This window comes from Heterodontus francisci, chromosome 9, assembly GCF_036365525.1.
Source record: "Heterodontus francisci isolate sHetFra1 chromosome 9, sHetFra1.hap1, whole genome shotgun sequence".
Classification (NCBI taxonomy): domain Eukaryota; kingdom Metazoa; phylum Chordata; class Chondrichthyes; order Heterodontiformes; family Heterodontidae; genus Heterodontus; species Heterodontus francisci.
In genome coordinates this window covers 92,894,593-92,915,744 of record NC_090379.1, presented here as the reverse complement: position 1 = coordinate 92,915,744, position 21,152 = coordinate 92,894,593, and the positions used below count along the sequence as shown (strand labels likewise).

Below are 21,152 nucleotides of genomic sequence, written 5' to 3'. Positions count from 1 at the left end.
AAAAAACAAAAAATAAAAAGGGGGGGGGGGGGGGGGGGTCCCATCATGCTCTGAAATTATTGAACTCAATGTTAAGTCCAGCAGGCCGTAGCGTGCCTAATCAGTAAATGAGATGCTGTTCCTCGAGCTTTCGTTGATTTTCACTGGAACACTGCAGCAATCCTAGGACAGAGATGTGAGCAGGAGAGCAGGGGGGTGTGTCGAAATGGCCAGCAACCAGAAGCTCGGGGTCATGCTTTCGGACTGAGCAGAGGTATTCCGCAAAGCGGTCACCCAATCTGCATTTGGTCTCCCCAATGTAGAGCAGACCACATTGTGAGCAGAGAGTACAGTACGCTAAATTGAAAGAAGTACAAGTAAATCGCTGCTTCACCTGAAAAGGAGTGTTTGGGGCCTTGGATAGTGAGGAGAGGGGAGGTAAATGGGCAGGTATTACACCTCCTGCGATTGTATGGGAAGGTGCTGTGGGAAGGGGACGAGGTGGTGAGGGTAATGGAGGAGTGGACCAGGGTGTCGCAGAGGGAACGATCCCTTTGGAATGCTGACAGGTGAGGGGAAGATGCGTTTGGTAGTGGCATCACGTTGGATGTGGCGGAAATGGCGGAGGATGATCCTCTGGATGTGGAGGCCGGTGGGGTGGAAAGTGAAGACAAGGGGAACCCTGTCGCCGTTCAGGGAGGGAGGGGAAGGGGTCAGGATAGAGGTGCGGGAAATGGGCTGGACACGGTTGAGGGCCCTGTCAACCACAGTGGGGAGGGGGGAATCCTCGGTTGAGGAAAAGGGAAGACATATCAGAATCACTGTCGTGGAAGGATGCATCATCAGAGCAGATGCGTTGGAGACGGAGAACCTGGGAAAATGGAATGGAGTCCTTCCAGGAGGCAGGATGTGAAGGGGTGTCGTTGAGGTAGCTGAGAGAGTCGGTGGGCTTATAATGAATATTAGTAGACAGCCTATCCACAGAGATGGAGATAGAGAGGTCGAGGAAGGGAAGTGTCGGAGATGGACCATGTAAAGGTGAGAGAAGGGTGCAAATTAGAAGCAAAGTTGATAAAGTTTTCCAGTTCGGGACGGGAGCAGGAAACGATACCGATAGAGTCAACAATGTACTGGAAAAAGAGTTGGGGGAGGGGGCCCGAGTAGGACTGGAACAAGGAATGTTCGACATATCCCACAAAAAGACAGGCATAACTAGGACCCATGTGGGTACCCATAGCAACACCTTTTACTTGAAGGAAGTGAGTGGAGTTTTGAAGGAGAAGTTGTTCAATGTCAGAACTACTTCAGCCAGGCGAAGGAGGGTGGTGGTGGATGGGGACTGGTTGGGCCTCTGTTCAAGGAAGAAACGGAGAGCCCTCAGACCGTCGTGGTGGGGGATGGAGGTGTAGAGAGATTGGACGTCCATGGTGAAGAGAAGGCAATTAGGGCCAGCAAACGGGAAATTTTCAAAATTACATAGGGCGTCAAAAGAGTCATGGATATAGGTGGGAAGAGACTGGACGAGGGGAGAAAAGATAGGGTCAAGGCAGGAAGAAATAAATTCAGTGGGGCTGGAACAGGCTGAAACAATGGGTCTGCTGGGATAGTCCTGTTTGTGGATTTTGGGAAGGAGACAGAAGTGGGCTGTCCAAGGTTGAGGAATTATGAGGTTGGAAACTGTAGAGGGAAGATCTCCTGAGGAGATGAGGTCAGTGATATTCCTGTGGACAGTAGCTTGATGTTCGGTGTGGGGTCATGGTCCAGGGGGAAGTAGGAAGAAGTGTCAGAGAGTTGGCACTGAGCCTCTGCAAGGTAGAGGTCGGTATGCCGGACAACAACAGCACCACCCTTGTCTGCAGGTTCGATGACAATGTCGGGGTTAGACCTGAGAGAACGGAGTGCAGCAAGTTCAGAGGGAGACAGGTTAGAGAAGTGGGGGGGCAGAGAAATTGAGACGGATGCTGTCTCACCGACAATTTTCAAGGGCGGTTAAGAGGCCAGAGTATTTTCTCAGTGTCTGACCAGCCCCCATTGAGTCCGGAGCCCAGCAGCTAATTGGATGCGGCCTCCCAAAAATGAAAAAGGAGTAGTAGCTATGATAGTAAGGATGACATAAAGACAGTAGGGAGAAAGGATCTTTGCTCAGAAGATCAGGAAGTAGAATCAGTAAGGGTGGAGATTAGGAATAACAAGGCTCAGAAAACGCTGAGTAGTTTATTGGCCCCTTAACAGTAATGAAACTGTTGGACAGAGCATTAAGTAAGAAATAATTGGAGCTTGGAACAAAGGCAATGTAATAATTGTTTTTTTAATTCTTTCATGGGATATGAGTGTTGCTGGCAAGAGCAGCATTTATTGTCCATCCCTAATAGCCCTTGACAACTGAATGGTTTGCTAGGCCATTTCAGAGGGCAGTTAAGAGTCAACCACATTACTGTGGATCTAGAGTCACATGTAGACCAGATCAGGTAAGGACGGCAGACTTCCTTCCCTAAAGGACATTAGAGAACCAGATGGGTTTTTATGGCAATCAATGATGGTTTCATGGCAACATTACTGAGACCAGCTTTCAATTACAGATTTTTTTTATTTATTGAATTTAAATTCCACCAGCTGCCATGGTGGCATCTGAACCAGTGTCCCCCGAACATTAGCCTGGATCTCTGGATTACCTTCAGTGATATTATCACTACACCAACGTCTTCCCGGGGGCCACCTTCAATCTTCACACAGACTGGACAAAGCAAATTGGCAAAGGTAGTCTGGCAGATGAGTTTGTAGAATGCTCTCCCAACCATTTCCTGAAACAATATGTTGTGGAACCAACTAGGGATAAAGCTATTTCTTTTTATTCATTCATGGGTTGTGGGCTTCGCTGGCTAGGCCAGCATTTATTGCCCAACCCTAATTGCCCTTGAACTGAGTGGTTTTCTAGGCCATTTCAGAGGACATTTAAGGGTCAACCTTAAATGGTTGTGGGTCTGAAGTCACATGTAGGCCAGACCAGGTAAGGACGGCAGATTTCCTTCCCTAAAAGGACATTATTGAACCAGATGGGTTTTTACAACAATCGACAATTGTTTCACAGTCACGATTAGACTAATTCTGGATTTATTAATTGAATTCAAATTTCACCACTTGCCATGCAGTAACATTACCACTACGCCATCACCTCCCCTAGATCTAGTATTGGGCAATGAGACAGGGTTAATTCGTAATTTCACAGTAAAAGATCTGCTGGGAAAAGTGAACATAATACAACAGGATTCCATATTAAATTTGACAGTGACATACTCCAGTCCCAAACAAGAAACTTAAATTTAGAGCAAATTACACAGGTATAAGGGGAGATGTAACTGAGGTTGATTGGTTAAATAGATTAAAAGGTACAGCAGTAAACAAACATTGGGAAACATTCAAAGAAACAATTCAAAATGTTCAACAAAAATACATTCTATTAAAAAACAAAAACTCAGCAAGAAAAAATCATTTGTTGCTTAGTAGGGAAGTTAAGGATAGTATTAAATTAAAAGAGGCTTATAATGTTGCAAAGAATAGTAGTAAGCCTGAGGATTGGGAAAGTTCTAGAAACCAAAGGGCCACCAAAAGGTTGATACAAAGGGAAAACATAGAATATGAAAGTAAACTAGCCAGGAATATAAAGAGAGATTGTAAGAGCTTTAACAAATGTATAAAAAGGAGAGTAGCTAAAGTAAACATTGGTGACTTAGAGACAGGAAAAATAATCATGGGTATGAGGAAATGGCAGAAACGTTGAACAAATATTTTGTCTCCAGCTTCACAGTAGCAGACATAAATTATGTACCAGGAATAGAGGGTAACCAAGGGGCTACTAAGAGTGAGGAAATTTAGGTAACTAATACCAGCAGAGAAAAAGTATTGGAGAAACTTAAGGGACTAAAGGCTGACAAATCTCTAGGACCTGATGGCCTACAACCTAGGGTTCTAAAAAAGAGATAGTTGCAGAGATAGCGGATGCACTGGTTATATTTCTAGATTCTAGAACAGTCCCAGTGGGTTGGAAGTTGGTAAATGTAACACTGCTGATCAAGAAGAGAGAAAGAAGAGAAAACAGGATGCTACAGGCCAGTTAATCACAGAATAATACAGTGCAGAAGAGGCCCTTCGGCCCATCGAGTCTGCACCGATGCATTAAAGACACCTGACCTGTCTACCTAATCCCATTTGCCAGCACTTGGCCCATAGCCTTGAATGTTATGACGTGCCAAGTGCTCATCCAGGTACTTTTAAAGGATGCAAGGCAACCTGCCTCTACCACCCTCACAGGCAGGGCATTCCAGACCGTCACCACCCTTTGGATAAAAATGTTCTTCCTCAAATCCCCCTTAAACCTCCCGCCCCTCACCTTAAATTTGTGACCCCTCGTAACTGACCCTTCAACTAATGGGAACAGCTGCACCCTATCCACCCTGTCCATACCCCTCATAATCTTGTACATCTCGATCAGGTCACCCCTCTGTCTTCTCTGCTCCAGCGAAAACAACCCAAGCCTATCCAACCTCTCTTCATAGCTTAAATGTTCCATCCCAGGCAACATCCTGGTGAATCGCCTCTGCAGCCCCTCCAATGCAATCACATCCTTCCTATAATGTGGCGACCAGAATTGCACACAGTACTCCAGCTGTGGCCTTACCAAAGTTCTGTACAACTCCAATATGACCTCCCTGCTTTTGTAATCTATGCCTCGATTGATAAAGGCAAGTGTCCCATATGCCTTTTTCACCATCCTATTAACCTGCCCTTCTGCCTTCAGAGATCTATGGACAAACAAGCCAAGATCCCTTTGTTCCTCGGAACTTCCGTCTCACATTACTCCTTCCAAAGTGTATCACCTCACACTTTTCAGCATTAAATTCCATCTGCCACTTTTCTGCCCATTTGACCATCCCGTCTATATCTTCCTGTAACCTAAGACACTCCACCTCACTGATAACCACTCGGCCAATCTTTGTGTCATCTGAGAACATACTGACCCCCACATAGTCATCTATGTCATTTATATAAATGACAAACAATAGCGGACCCAGCACAGATCCCTGTGGTACACCACTGGACACTGGCTTCCAATCACTAAAACAACTGTCTGTCATCACTCTCCGTCTCCTACAGCTAAGCCAATTTTGAATCCACCTTATCAAGTTACCTTGTATCCCATGTGCATTTGCTTTCTTGATAAGTCTCCTATGTGGGACCTTGTCAAAGGCTTTGCTGAAATCCATGTAAACTACATCAACTGCACTACCCTCATCTACACACCTGGTCACATGCTCAAAAAATTCAATCAAATTTGTTAGGCATGACCTCCCTCTGACAACACCCTACCAACGTCCTCTGACTCTACCCTCAAATTTCCCCCTTGGTCCCGTATGGGTCCTACTCTTTTCCTGGTTATCCTCTTCCCATTGATATACTTATAGAATATCTTGGGATTTTCCTTACTTTTACCAGCCAGAGCTTTCTCATATCCCCTCTTTGCTCTCCTAATTCATTTCTTAAGCTCCATCCTATACTTTCTGTACTCCACTAATGCTTCCATTGATTTGCTCTCCTTGTATTTGCTAAAAGCCTCTCTTTTCCTTCTCATCGTACCCTGAATGTTTCTGGTCATCCATGGTTCTCTGGGCTTGTTGCTCCTACCTATTACCCTAGAGGGAATATGTTGGGCCTGTACCCTCCCCATTTTCTTTTTGAATGCCCCCCACTGCTCTTCTGTAGATTTCCCGACAAGTAACTCTTTCCAGTGTACCTTGGCCAGATCCTGCCTTATTTTACTAAAATTCGCTCTCCCCAATCCAAAACCTTTTTTTGCACTTGTCTACTTCTTTCTCCGTAACGAGCTTAAATGGTACCATGTTGTGGTCGCTATCACCAAAATGGTCCCCCACCAACACATCAACCACCTGTCCGGCTTCATTCCCCAGAATTAGGTCCAGCACTGCACCCTTCCTTGTTGGATCCTCTACATATTGAGCTAAAAAGTTCTCCTGTATACATTTTAAGAACTCCACTCCATCTAAGTCCTTAACACGATGACTATCCCAATTAATGTTGGGAAAGTTGAAACCACCTATTATAATTACCCTACTATTTTCACGCACCTCTGCAAATTGCGCACATATTTGCTCCTCAATTTCCCGCTGACTATCTGGGGGTCTATAATAAACACCTAGCAATGTGGCTGTCCCTTTTTTATTCCTAAACTCTACCCATAAAGCTTCATTTGATGCCCCCTCCAAGATATCATCTCTCCTTACTGCAGTAACTGACTCCTTAACTAATATTGCAATGCCCCCTCCTCTGTACTGCCTGAAGATTCTATATCCCGGGATATTGAGCTGCCAATCCTGCCCCTCCCTCAACCATGTCCCCGTGATGGCTACTATATCACAATTCCACGTGTAAATCCTTGCCCTTAACTCATCTGTTTTACCTGCAATACTCCTGGCATTAAAGTAGAGACCTTCCATCCTGGTCTTACTACCTTGAAACTTACTCCCGCTGTATTCCCTCTGACTTGTTCGCTTTCCTGTGTTTAGCTGTGTCCCTATTCTGCTAGGAGTCTGCATCCCCTCCCCCTGCCAAATTAGTTTAAACTCCTCCCAACAGCACTAGCAAACCCACCAGCAAGGATGTTAGTCCCCCTCTGGTTCAGATGTAGACCGTCCCACTTGTACAGGTCCCACCTTCCCCAGAAATGATCCCAGTGGTCCAGTTAGCCTGACAACAATCATCGGGGAAAATGCTGGAAGCTATTAAGGAAATCTTAACAATGCATTTATAAAGTCATGGTATGATCAGACAACGTCAACATGGTTTTACGAAAGGGAAATTGTGTTTGACAGATTCATTAAAGTTTTTTGAGGAGGTAACTAGTAGGGTAGATAAAGGGGAACCAGTAGATGTAGTACACTTGGATTTCCAAAAGGTATTCGCTCACGTATCACACAAAAGGTTAATATGATTGGGGGGTAATATACTAGCATGGATAGAGGATTGGTTAATGGACAGGAATCAAACAGTAGGGATAAATGAGACATTTTCAAGTCGGTAGGCTGTAACTGGTGGAGCGCGGCAAGGATCAGTGCTGGGGACTCAGGTATTTAGTCTGTATTCTCAGGTATTTAGTCTGTATTAATAAATTAGATGAAGAGAGAGTAATGTATCTAAGATTGCCGACGATCCAAAGCTAGGTGGAAATGTCAGCTGTGGGGAGGACACAGTGACTTCAAAGAGATATAGGGAGGTTAAATGAGTGGGCAACAAGGTGGCAGATGGAGTATAATGTGGGGAAGTGTGAGGTCATTCACTTTGGTAGTACGAATAGAAAAGCAGAATATTTTTTAAAAGGTGTGGAACTTCTAAACGTTGATGTTCAGAGGGACTTGGATGTACTCGCACAAGGAACACAGAACATTAGCATGCAGGATCAGCAAGCAATTAGGAAGGCAAATGACATATTGGCCTTTATTGCAAGGGGATTGGAGCACAAGAACAAGGAAGTCTTGCTATAATTGTACAGGGCTTTGGTGAGACCTCACCTGCAGTACTATGCACAGTTTTGGTCTCTATATTTAAGGAAGGATATAATTGCATTGGAGCGATAGTGCAAGGTTCACTAGATTGGTTCCTGGGATGAGAAGGTTGCCCTATGATGAGAGACTGAGTAAATTGAGCCTATACTCTCTGGAGTTTAGAAGAATGAGACGTGATCTCATTGAAACATACAAAATTCTGAAGGGGCTTGACAGGGTCGACACTGAGAGGTTGTTCCCTTGGCTGGGAAATCTTGAACACTTGGGCACAGTCTCAGGATAAGAGGCGAATCATTTAGAACTGAGATAAAGAGAAATTTCTTTACTCAAAGAGTTGTGAATCTTTAGAATTATCTACCATAGAGTGTTGTGAATGCTCCATCATTGAATATATTTAAGGCCGAGGTAGACAGATTTTTGGTGTCTCAGGGAATCAAGGGATATGGGGAGCATGCAGGAAAATGGAATTAAGGCAGAAGGTCAGCCATGATCATACTGAATGGCGGAACAGACTCAAGGGGCCGTATGGTCTACTTCTGCTCCTATTTCTTATGCCTTCTTTATTTCTAAATTATCTGCAGACATGCAAGCATGCCTCCGTTTTGAGGAACCTCCATGCTCCCCTTTCTGCCTCAGCCTCCCAGTGGTGCTGCCGACTGTCCAGTGCTGTGGGCCCATTAATTGAGCCTCTCACATCACTGCTCCGCCCACAGAGGTGGCCTCTTAATTGGTCGCCTCCTGTACGATCGCGCCGGGGGCAGATGCCAGACATAGTGGGGTCGGGACCCGGAAGTAGTCCTGACATCAGGTTCTTGGTGCCTGCTGAAAAATTCAGCCCCGTGTGTTCCAAAAGGCCACCTGAAGTTTTACGCAAAATCAAATCTACCCCAAGCATTCAACTGCTTGTCCCGATTTCATACTTACAGCATGTATCTGCCTCTATGTAGGAATTTTCCTAAACACATGCTGTTTAGAGAAAAACTGAAGGACGGAGGTTTATTTAGAGTTTCCACACAACATTTGGCCTGAACTGAACAACAAGCAACATGGCCAACAGAAGACTTACGCAGTATGTGGAATAGCTGTTCATAGGGTCTCTCAAGGACTCATCACATTCCACACAAGATCATTAGAAAGGGGATTTCAAGATCAATGCAGCACATTATCCGTGGAAAAACTTGCCGCCAAAAATGCATTCTGTAGCACTAAAGCAAATGATTCAGATTATGGGAAGTTCAGGATCAAAGAATATCAGCCAAAGCAATAGACCGACTCAGGAGATATCAATGTGGATGAAGGACACGTTATCTAAATGGTGTTCTAATATGCTCAAAAATGAACATGGTAAAAGCATTTCTCCATGTAATATCAAACAAAACTGTTCTAGGATAAACCAAAATAAATCAGCATTTTTTAGGATCAATATGCATATTATTAAGCACACATTCAAAATGACCGCCATTCATTGAAACCATAACAGCAGAAGTGATGTACTTGTCTGTGTGTTGTTACAGAACAACTGACTATAACAAAAGCTCATATTTTGTTTTCTATCAATGCACAATGTATATACTTTATACACTTTGGAACTGAAACAAGGCAATTCCTTCAATTAAAAACTGTTTACTTCATTCCATTCAATGGATGAATTTTAATAGCACGCTGCTTAGCCACGTGATGAAATGCCAGTGGACTATACCACACATTTAATTAAGATGTAACTAGGCAATGTTTAATTCCCACTATACTCCACAAATTATTCGTTAAATTTGTAACAGGGCCCATCAGTAACTTTTGATGACTCACCACATTACTTTGTAGACAAGTACCTTTATCATGGTCACCTTGTTTTGCAATCTTAGGTGGAGCATGCCTCGTCCCAGAGGCAATGTGAGACTTGATGCTATTCACTCAGACTTTTGTATCTGCATTTGGTCTGGTGATACCCAGCCACTAAACAAGATTTCCAGCAAAAACTAAGGAAGAGAACACTAATACATAATGACAAATATGTATTAGAATATACATCACATTTCACATTTTATTTTTAGTTCGTTTTGTTTTGCACAATTAGTACATTTAAGGATGCAAAATCAGGGTAATGCAATGCTAAATTAGGCAAGTGAAATACCAAGTGATCAAAAAGTTAATGTTGGGTACCTGTAGTATGTTAAATGTACACAGCTGAAAATGTGAACATTTTTCCCATTGCCTTTGTCTTATAACAGCTACGCAAAATACCCCAGTTAATATAGTCAGTGTTTAGCATAAACTGTATTTCCTATAGTAGGGCAACTTTAAAAACAATTAAACCACTTATGAAATTATATTTGGTGACCCTGCAACTTTGATGGAATTCTCAAACAGATGATTAAGAGTTCCATCCCCAGTCTGCTAGATGGGCCACTGTGTACCAGAAGAGCACTCCATCTCAGAGGGAAAAGTAAAAACAGGCAGGAACTGACCCACCGTAAAAAAAGTGCACACTTCCAGTTGACTGAACACGAAGTGAACAGATGCTGGCCATGGAAAAGGGAAAGTTCTACAGCCCAGACCATGCCACTTTCCCAGTTGAAGGAGGAAGTATGTTGACAAGAGGTAGCAGATGGGGACCTAACAGGAAGACAAGTTATCTGGCATCAGCTGTTTAGGTTTCCAGTACTTGCTGTACAGGTAAAAGTATCATACCCAAAATACATTCTTCAAAACAAAACCAGGATCGTAACTGTTATGAGTTCCGGTATATTTGATCGAGTCGTTTTAGCTCTGGCACATTGTACTAGGCTGATATTGTACTTAGAGGCATTGGCATTTGCACACATCCAGACATGTGAATGTTATGATGCAAATATTTAAACAAATTATACAATTAAAAAAGTTTTAAAAATAAGTCACAGCACTCACCTGCCAACTGACCCTGGAAGACAAATTTTCCACAATAATTCTGTATTCAGTGTGAACTGGACGGCCATATCTGAAACAAAGCAGAATGTTTTATTCCACTCTTTAAGCCAATATTATACGGACTGTGCTTCAGTGGCACTTTGAGCACGAAGATGCTGTTCATTTGCATCAATGTACAGCAGATAGAGTTGGATATACTCAAATGCAAACAGTGAAAGCTGCTTCCCAGCTTTTCACATTTAAGTCAGTTTCTACTGATTGAGAAGAACTCTCCTAACAGTTGATTCTTCAATCCCAAAGGACTGAAAGGCAGGTTGCTGCTGCATACAAGTATCAGAAAACTTTAAAACAAGTAATGTTAAGAGCTTTTTGCTGACTTAACAGTACAAGTCGTATTGTTCTGAGTAATTTTATTTCAAGTGAGGCAGCACATTGGTTGCAGTTTTGCAGGGCTGGGGGGTGGGGGAAGAGAAATTGCCCATGTTTTTATTCCCGACTTCTATTCTGGTGAGCGTTGTTGGAAACTTTAAGTGTGTGAATGCCATGAGCGTAGAACTAAGCTTGGTTATGATGTTTCCCAAGTCCAAATAGTTTATATTCCACAACTGTGCAAAGACACTGGAAGGCTGTTGGCCCATGTAGAACAATATGCAGCAAAGAAGCAGTGCATTCGAGTGAGGAGAGGAGAAAATTGAGAGGAAGAAAAAAAACTCCCAAAAAGGCATGCTAGAAGTGGGGACCACAATGGAACAAACTGTAAAAGATGCTACATGATACAAGAACATTCCTTAAAATGTAGTTGTCATGCAGGCCCCCACCTGCCAAGAATGAGGCACGTTGGTTTTGTCACACGAGCATTGATTTCTAACTGTTCCTGGAGTGAGGAAATGACTTGTTGAACAGATCAGCCGTGGCTGGAAAAATATTTGCATGTTAACAGACGGTGCTTGTATAGACTAAGGACCATTCCCTGACACATTCAACCCACAATGGATGTTGATCACCGGACAATGAGGGGGTGGGGAAGTGCATTCCAGGGCCTGCTGGGGTGATGCAATCCACAGGGGCCAACACTGGTTGGACCAGATGGTCACATTACTAACTGGCTGTTCCAGGGATCTTTTGAACTAGCCAGAGAGTTTGAACTCAGAAAGGCTGATCGCTCCTGGACTGAGAAGATCTCTCCTGTCTGCTCCCATCTCTTTCTCACAAGCCTCTGAATCCACTGAAGACACATGAACTCCAAGAGAGAAAAGTCTCCTACAGTGAACAAGGTTTAAGAAGAATACTGGGCCCCTACAATCAAGGGTTCTACAGTGAGTTCAAAGAACCATAACAAAAACTCTTCAGATATTGCTTCAAACTTTTCCATTTTATTTCTTCTGCTCTTTTCTGTCTCTATTTGCATGTGTGTATCGCGTATACATGATAGCGTGGGTGCGTTGTGTATCCGTAGGCATCAACAGAATTAGAGTTTAAGTTAAAGTTTAATAAATTTCAACTTTTCTTCTTTAAACCTAAGAAAACCTGTTTGTGCTGGTTTCTTTGCCTTATAATTGAAAAGCGGTGAACAAGGATTCACCAAGGGGGAGCTAAAAACAGTGTGTTTAAAAATAAAACCCTGTTACGCTAAGACCAAGTGAAGAAAATTTGGGGGCTACCATCCTTGATATTACCCAAAAACAAATAAGAGAAATTGGAAGTGAGAAGCCAAATTGTTCCCAATCAAAAAACAGCGAGATTTCAATACAGGTTTTCTTGTGGTTCTGTGTGTTTGAACACTAACATGTCTGCGACTAAAGCTAGTAGTTCCCCAAGCAAGGGGGAAGTAACTGGGGATAAGTTAAAAGCTTATATAGAGGAGACGAGGAAAATGGCTGAGCAGTGCGGGATCACTGTATGTGACAAGGCTAGGAAATCTGAACTCCTATGTCTAGTGGCCAACCATTTTTCCCTTGAATCTGAAGAAGCAGGGTTAGAAGCAGACTCCGACAGGGTATTGTTAGCAAAGATCCAATTCGAACAGAGGAAACTTGAATTAGAAGACAGGAAACGAGAAAGGGAAAGAGAGCGACAGGAGAGGGAGAAAGAGTCTTCCAGAAGGAATGTGAAGAAAAAGACAGGAGAAGGAACGAGAGCGAGAGGAGAGGGAGGGAAAGAACCTTCCAGAAAGAATGCAAAGAAAGGGAGCTAAAGCGCTTGAGGATTCAATGAGGAGGATGTAAAGCGTTTTTGTGTCCTTTGAGAAACTGGCAAGGCAGCTAAAATGGCCTGCTGAGACCTGGCCTCTTTTACTGCAAAGCAAGCTGACTAGAAAAGCCCATGAGGTTTATTCCCTGTTGCCAGATGAGAGTTCAGCAAATTATGAACTGACAAAAAGTGCTTTCCTCGGGACGTATGAATGAGTACCCGAAGCCTATCACCAAAAGTTTAGAACCCTCAAGAAGCAAGCTAAGCAAACTTATCTGGAGTTTGAAAGAAGTAAGCAGTTGGCTTTTGACCAGTGGCTGAGGGCTCTTGAAGTACAGCTCAGGTTATGAGAATCTCAGAGAAGTAATTCTGTTAGAGGAATTTAAGCAATCTCTCCTACTCTCCACAAAGACCCATGTAGAGGAACAGCGGGTTGAGAGAGCCCGGCAAGCAGCCATTCTAGCTGATGAGTTTACTTTAATTTAGAAGTCGGTTTCTCAGGGGAGAACCTTTCCTAATCACCCTCACAAATCTGAAAAGGACAAAGGGTGGGAAGGTGATAGGAGCCCAAGCAGTCCTGAGAAAGAAAGAAAAGCAGGAGACTCAGGGGACCCTCCTCCAGCCGAAAAGGAAGGTGCTGTGAGCAGTAAGAGTGAGACCCAGAGACCTGTGTGCTTTCATTGTAATAAAGCAGGGCATTTAAAAGCTAACTGCTGGAAACTAAAGGGAAAACTGGTAGGGTTAATCAGGGCACACCCGCTCAGTGAAGAACGGAACCTGATTGAAAGCAAAGCAGAACAAGCTGTGGCTTTAACTGCAGTAAGAGTAAGGCCAAGGAAGCTTACTGCTGCAAGTGCAGGAAATGTGAATAGGATTCCTGAAAGTTATCAGGATTTTGTGTCTGAAGGGAAAGTAACCCCGTACCCCTCGAGTGGGGCAAGCAAGCACACAGTAATTCTCAGGGATACAGGAGCCATGAGATCCCTTTTACTGGGAAAAGGCCTGACCTTTCCCCCAGAGAGTGCAGTGAACACCAGAATGGTGGTGAATAGTATTGGAGGGCAGTGTACCTGTACACCGGGTGCACCTGGAGTGCAATCTAGTTTCGGGACCGATGACCATAGGGATTGTCCCTAGTTTGCCTGTGAACGGGGTTGACCTGCTCCTAGGTAATGATCTGGTGGGGGTGAAGGTGGCAGTCCCCCAAGTAGTGAAAGAAAGACCACAGGAGGTAAGAGAGACAGGGCAGTGGCAGGAGACGGCCTCCTGCAGTGCCCCTGAATGTGTAATGAGTGAGCCCATGATCAAACCAGCTCCCCCAGAGGAAACTGCATTGGCACTGCAGGCAAATGACCATGAGGTCTGCCTGTCCGAGACTTTCTTTGGGAAGTTAGAAGACCCAGGGAGTGAATTAAATACATTTTCCCTAGCCGAGGCTCAGCGAGCCGAGCAAGTGTTGCGAGCGTTAGCACAGGCTGCTCAGTCTGAAAGTGAAGCAGAGGGTGTCCCTGATTGCTACTATTTAAAGAATGAGGTTTTGATGAGGAAATGGCGTTCTCCTCACAGACCTGAGAGCAAGGAGTTCATTAGTTAGTGGTGCCACAGAAGTACCGGAGAGAAATATTAACAAGGGCCCACGAGACTACAGTGGCTGTACATGCCAGTATATGAAAGACCAAAGCCCGCATATGATAGCAGTTTGACTGGCCAAACCTATACAAAGGTGTGGTGGAGTACTGCAGGAGTTGTCACATATGCCAGGTTGATTGGAAACCCTAACCTACGATGAAACCTGCTCCCCCAAGTCCTGTACCAGTGTTAGGAGGACCCTCAAGCAGAGGGCTGGTCAATTGTAAGGGACCCCCGCCGAGAGCAAAAAGGGTCAGGCAGGCACAAGGCTGGCAAAAGGTTAGACAGGGAAGGGAAAAAAGTGGCCAAGAGGGCAAGTTAAAGGAAGTCCGGGAGGAATTCCAGATGAAAACCCCTACTGTCCAGTCAGCCAACCCCGAAAATTGTGAAAAGTTAGACCCCACATCCTCCTACATAAATCCAGACACTAGAAGCACCCCACCAAATGCTAACAGCATTTAGAGGAACCTGCAGAGACAAAGAAAGACCTCTAGGGGCAGAGAAACCTTGTGGGTGATCCCTCATCTAGTCGAAGTGCCGCAGGGGAGTGCAGTAGAGTCTGCACAAATACCTGCAGGCAGGAGTGTCCCAGAGGACAAACGAGAGATTAGCAAAGAATCCTCCCCCAGTCGGAAAAAAGCGAACCACCCATCCCTTGAAGTCAAAAGCCTTTGCATGACTTAGCAAAGCACAAAGTGTGTTCAGGATAGACCCACCCATTACTGACTCTCCTGAAAAGTTCCAACTCAGGGCTAATTAAACCTAACCATCTCAAAGACCCTAGGCAGCCATGCAAATGGGCAAACTGAAGAAAAACTTCCCCAGAGAACCACATGTTTATTGGGATGCTAAAAAAGGGGCAATTTTAATAAGTTTTAGGATTTGTGAATGAAGAAAAGAAATGCATGTTTTTTTCTGTATCTTATATTTTATCTCGACCCTTTTAATGAAATGCGCTTTTCTCAAATCGCATTTCATTACACTGGGTGTGGAGGCGTCATGCAGGCCCCCACCTGCCAAGAATGAGGCACATTGGTTTTGTCATACGAACATTGATTTTTAACTGTTCCTGGAGCGAGGAAATGACTTGTTCAACAGATAGCCGTGGCTGGAAAAAAACATTTGCATGTTAACAGACGGTGCTTGTGTGGACAAAGGACCATTCCCTGACACATTCAACACACAATGGATGTTGATCACCAGACAGGTGAGGGGGTGGGGAAGTGCATACCAGGGCCTGCTGGGGTGATGCAATCCACAGGAGCCAGGACGAGTTGGACCAGCTGGTCACATTTCTAGCTGGCTGTTCCAGGGTTTTTTGAGCTAGCTACAGAGAGTTTGAACTCAGAAAGATTGTTTGCTCCTGGACTGAGAAGATCTCTCCTGTCTGCTCCCATCTCTTTCTCACCAGTCTCTGAATCCACTGGACACATGAACCCCAAGAGAGAAAAGCCTCCTACAGCGAACAAGATTTAAGAAGAACACTGGGCCCCAACGAAAAGCAAGAGCTACCTACAATCAAGGACTCTACAGTGAGCTCCAAGAACCAGAACAAAAACTCCTCAGATACTGTCTCAAACTTTTTCACTTTATTTCTTCTGCTCTTTTCTGTCTCTATTTGCATTGTGTATCGCATATACATGCTAGCGTGGTTGCGTCATGTATCCGTAGGCGTCAACAGAATTAGAGCTTAAGTTCAAATTTAATAAATTTCAACTTTTCTTCTTTAACCCTAAGAAAACCTGTTTGTGCTGGTTTCTTTGCCTTCTAATTGAAAAGTAGTGAACAAGGATTCACCAAGGGGGAGCTAAAAAGTGTGTTTAAAAATAAAACCCTGTTATGTTAAGACTAGGTGAAGGCTGAGGGGGACCCCTAGACACCTTTCTCACTTGGTCATAACATAGTGCAAATGCATTCTAAAAGAAGAAGAAATCTGTTCACAGAAAAACTTCTCCAAAAACAGAGGGACAGGGAAGAGCAGCAGCTTTGTAAACGTGATTGTTCACAAAGCTTTTGCTTGAGGATGCACTTTTAATACTTCAACATGGTTTTAATAGTATGATATCGGTTGATTGAATGAAAACATTCCTTTTCGGAACATTCTTTTACATTTGACCTAATGCTGGTATTAAGTTGAAGTAGTGGATAGCTGTACATTCCTCTCCTCTTCCTGGATGTTAGACAAAACAGGTTTAGCTATCACCAAAATATATACAACATAAATAACTTCAGATTTAGTATTATCTAATGGTGCTGGATAGCTTACTAAAGTATCTAGTTTTTGTTTGATTATTGCAATCAGCCCTTCAACAACTTAGAACAGATTAGATACCATACAGTGGAAATTTCCATTATACAAATGTTTAATGTACCTGTATTAAATTCTCCTTTACTGTTATCTTGCCTTGGCCCACTGTGCTAACCATAGCTTTATACTTTGATATCAATCTGTTTTGCTTTCATTCCAAACATTACTTCTATTGTTTTCCACACTGGTCTTATTTTTTATTATCCTTTTCCCCTTACTGTCCACTGATTGTTGAGCATTTCTATGGTGTTCAACCTTTTCCCCATCATTAGAGTAACCTTAAACTCCACATATCACAGCTCAGTGCTTCCATGTTTGTTTTGTGCTCTGCAAGCATTTAATTTCAACCCAAAGTCCAATATTTCCTTTCCAAGAACATGTTATTACAAAGAATTTATCTGAGGATCTCACCTTCCCTCTCCTCCACCTCCACTACCATGTGATCTGCGATAACTGAAGCGTGGTGGGATTCTGCTTCCTCTGTGCCAACCTCCTCTTGATCGTGATCGAGCATATTCAATTGTAACCCTATGAAGATGATTCAGAAGGCTGAATAAATTTCCTTTCAAACTATGTAACTATAATGCAGGAACTAAAGGAAAAGTTGCCCACCCCCACCACCTACGCCCCTCCCCCACCACCAATCTTTCTCCCCTCCCCCTCTCGAGGGCACCAACTCCTGCCAGTGTACATTTGCACAAGTACCTGGCATCTTTTGGCATTAGCCTAGATAGTATTGTTCAGCAGACATTTTTGACCAAGTGCGTTGGAGGTAGCTTCACAGCATTACGACCAGATATGCACTTTCCTAAAGGGATTAATCGACAATGATCGGGAGTGGGAATGCTGGTTGATTTTGTTCCAAGTGGGACTGAAGTCAATTTTAATATCTCTAGTGCCACCATAGCCAAGATTAGCTAATGCAATAAATATTAGTGATCAAGCTTGAGACCTTATGGTCTATGTCTCTCATATGCTTGCTGCCTTCAATAATTGAATCAGCCAAGGAGCCACAACATTTATCATGTTATTTTCAGGTGAAAATTAGATGTTAGGCGTAACATAGAATTCTGAGTTGCAACAGTAAATTCTAGGCATCAGTGTTGAGTCAGTATAAAATGAAATGCAGTAAGTGGCCAAAGTGTAATAAATAATAATCACTATAATTTGAAACATGCTGTTATTTCTTCATCAAAAGTCAGTCCCAGCCTCCTAGCTTAAATCATATATAGAATTCTATAATGATACAGCACAGGTGGCCTTTTGACCCATCTTGCCTGTGCTGGCTCTTATTAGATGCACTCCCCGCTCTAACCCCACAGCTCAGCAAATGTTTTCTTTTCAAGTATTTATCCAATTTCCTTTTGAAAGTTATTATTGAATCTGCTTCAATAATGTGGCAAAACTTTTAAAATTCACATCTCTTTTCTGTGGTCATTTGTCAGAAGTGTATTTTAAATAGTGATCGCTGGAAGAAACTGAAATTATCACTAGTGCTCTCTTCCAGTTGCTAGCTTGTGCCTTATAGCTGTAAAAAAAAAAAGGTACTGTAATTTTTAAATAATGTTCTGAAGAAAATTCAATTGCAAGAAATACACGAGATGAGAATTATTGTACAACTGCTGCACTCTGCCTGTGTCAAATATTTCAATGTGTCTCCCAGCTTCACATTCTTGGAACAACAAAGTGGGTATGTAGTGATGATTGCAATTATAGCAATGGATAGAAAAAATAAGTTTCAGATAGGAGACAGCAAGAGACAATGAGCTCAAACAAGAATCAAAATTACATTTGTTACACTTTGTAACAGCTTTCCTGCTTCCCCACCAAGTACAACTGAACAACTATTTATGACATAACCCTGATGTGAATAACTGGACTATTCTTAAACCAATACCTTAAATGTAAGAAAGCCGTACTCAGTTTACTCAATCTACCTACTGAGAACAGGTGACTTTATCATGAGGCCGGATCCTAATATCAGGCTTACAGGATCATATTTGCAAAGATCACTTAGCTAATAAGAATGCGAGAAAGAAGGGAAAAGACCTACCAAGATCCCTCAGCTAACAGAAATGACAGTCACATTTCAAAGTATGTCAACACTTCAGAATGAGCTCACCATTATGAAGATGAAGCAGGGAGGAACTGCTGCGTGAATAAAAAAAGGAGTCAGGAGATAGGTCCCGAATTCCAGAAATCATATCCACTTTGCAAGGTTCAGCCATGTTTCTGCTCACAATGGACTAAAATGGATGGGGAGTGTATTTTTTAAAACTGTTCCACCTCTTTCTAATGTGCTGAGAAAGATACAGTGGAAATAGATGGGTTTCAAAAGAACCTTCCAAGGATAAAACTATAAGAAGCATTTTTGGTATGTTGGCCTTCATAGCAAAAGGATTCGAGTACAGGAGCAGGGATGTCTTGCTGCAATTATACAGGGCCTTGGTGAGGCCACACCTGGAATATTGTGTGCAGTTTTGGTCTCCTTATCTGAGGAAAGATGTTCTTGCTATAGAGAGAGTGCAGCGAAGGTTTACCAGACTGATTCCTGGGATGGCGGGACTGACGTATGAGGAGAGATTGAGTTGGTTAGGATTATATTCGCTGGAGTTCAGAAGAGTGAGGGGGGAGATCTCATAGAAACCTATAAAATTCTAACAGGACTTCACAGGGTAGATGCAGGAAGGATGTTCTCGATGGTGGGGGCGTCCAGAACCAGGGGTCATAGTCTCAGGATACGGGGCAAACCTTTCAGGACTGAAATGAGGAGAAGTTTCTTCACCCAGAGAGTGGTGGGCCCGTGGAATTCGCTACCACAGAAAGCAGTTGAGGCCAAAACATTGTATGTTTTCAAGAAGGAGTTAGATATAATTCTTGGGTCAAAAGGGATCAAAGGGTACGGGGGGAAAGCGGGAACAGGTTACTGAGTTGGATGATCAGCCATAATCATAATGAATGGCGGAGCAGGCTCGAAGAGCCGAATGGCCTACTCCTGCTCCTATTTTCTGTTTCTCATTGGACCAGTACACTCACTCCTGCATTAAATGAGCACCCACATGAAACAAATTTTGAGTCCGGCAAGCTCTAAGTGTTCATTATATGTGGAGTTGACTGAACAGGTACTGAACAGATTAAGTAACAGATCTAGCCAGTGATGCACCAAGACAGTTATTTACTGGTCCCTGAGGTTGAAGATGATATGCACGTTATACTCATCAGTAACATTCTACATTCATGGTAATATGAATAACAATAATGTGGAGAGAAAATGTAAACAGGTTTGCATTCTTCTTGTGGTGAGGCATGCCCCACATTAATTGTAATGCTGAATGGGGTGAAAGATTACCTTTCATTGCACAGTTCTTTCCCATTCAATTCATAAACTGCATCATCAGCATCTCTGTGATCTTCAAATTCCTGGAATAAAACAACTGGTTGCAAATTACCTTTCTAGCAGATGCACAGGGAATGATATGTAGAATGAAGGGCAGTGAGTCATCAAGTTTCACTAGCTTAAAAAACACTTGGCACTTACCACAAAACCAAAGCCATTTTTTAAGTTGATTTCTCGAATGCGTCCATATCCCTTGAAAAACCTCTCAACATCCTTCTCTCGGGCATGAGGGCTCAAGCGACCAATGAACACGCGGCATCTCATTTTAAACTTAGGTGTAGTTGAACCTGATTTTGTTAAAACATTTTAAAATATTAAATTCAAAAGAGAATACAGCACTTGCTACAGTAGATAAAACAAACACATTTTGAAATTTACCTGTTAATTAAACTAAATTGCTAATTTATTTGGATACTATTTTATAAGGCAATTTTACGAATTACCTAAATGGGTTAATGTGCACAGTACACTCTAACACCTAAAATTGAACAGAACCAAACTTAAGGGGCCCCTTTTCATATTCAGGCACAACTTTATTCAAGATTTTTTCTCTGTGATTAAAAGTCAGCAAAACATTGGAAATGATAGATGACTAATCTCCAAACTGAATCTTTGCCTAGCCATTCCAGATTATAAAACAAATATAGTAGAACTAATCAAAATACAGGAAATTAAAAGATTAAATCTAATGGTATTCTTGTAAGTCATCACATCATTGTTTCATTGACTATGCAATGAAAGAAGTCCAAGGTTAGCCTATCATACTGTAGAGAATAGGACTACAAAACTCAATAAATCAAAATTTTATGGCTTACAATTTTTCTTTCCTAAAGAAAGAGTTGGGAATTTGGCCTTGGGCTGTTTCTATAGCAAATGATTCGGTCACTGGTGATGTTCCCATGGAGGCAACTGTAACATTTACATGGCTCATATGGAACCTCCAGTGGTAGAGATTGGTTACTACAGTGAAACAAGATGACAATGCAGTACTTTACACTTAAAACTAATATTTTGACATTGCAAAGGGATTGTAAATCAAGAATATAAAACTACTGGAAAGCGGGGCTAAATAATGACAAATGATTGGTACGCTAAAATAACAACTTTAAAATGTACCACACAGGCACAATAGGAGCATGTATTGGCACTGGAAAAAGTTCACAAGTCCATC

General features: G+C 42.8%; 1 protein-coding gene across 6 annotated transcripts in view; it reads right to left on the bottom strand.

Annotated features, from left to right (window-relative positions):
* The window catches only part of LOC137373916 (serine/arginine-rich splicing factor 5-like), a 394,211-nt gene that overhangs the window by 29,374 nt on the left and 343,685 nt on the right, over positions 1 to 21,152 (bottom strand). For all 6 annotated transcript variants that reach the window (XM_068039516.1, XM_068039513.1, XM_068039511.1 and 3 more), the window contains exons 2-5: positions 20,123 to 20,268; positions 19,934 to 20,004; positions 16,996 to 17,112; positions 10,458 to 10,527 (exon numbers count right to left, since the gene is read on the bottom strand). In XM_068039516.1, the coding sequence (XP_067895617.1) occupies positions 10,458 to 10,527; positions 16,996 to 17,112; positions 19,934 to 20,004; positions 20,123 to 20,245 (381 nt within the window). In that variant the 5' untranslated portion in view covers positions 20,246 to 20,268. The remainder of the gene's footprint in view (positions 1 to 10,457; positions 10,528 to 16,995; positions 17,113 to 19,933; positions 20,005 to 20,122; positions 20,269 to 21,152) is intronic.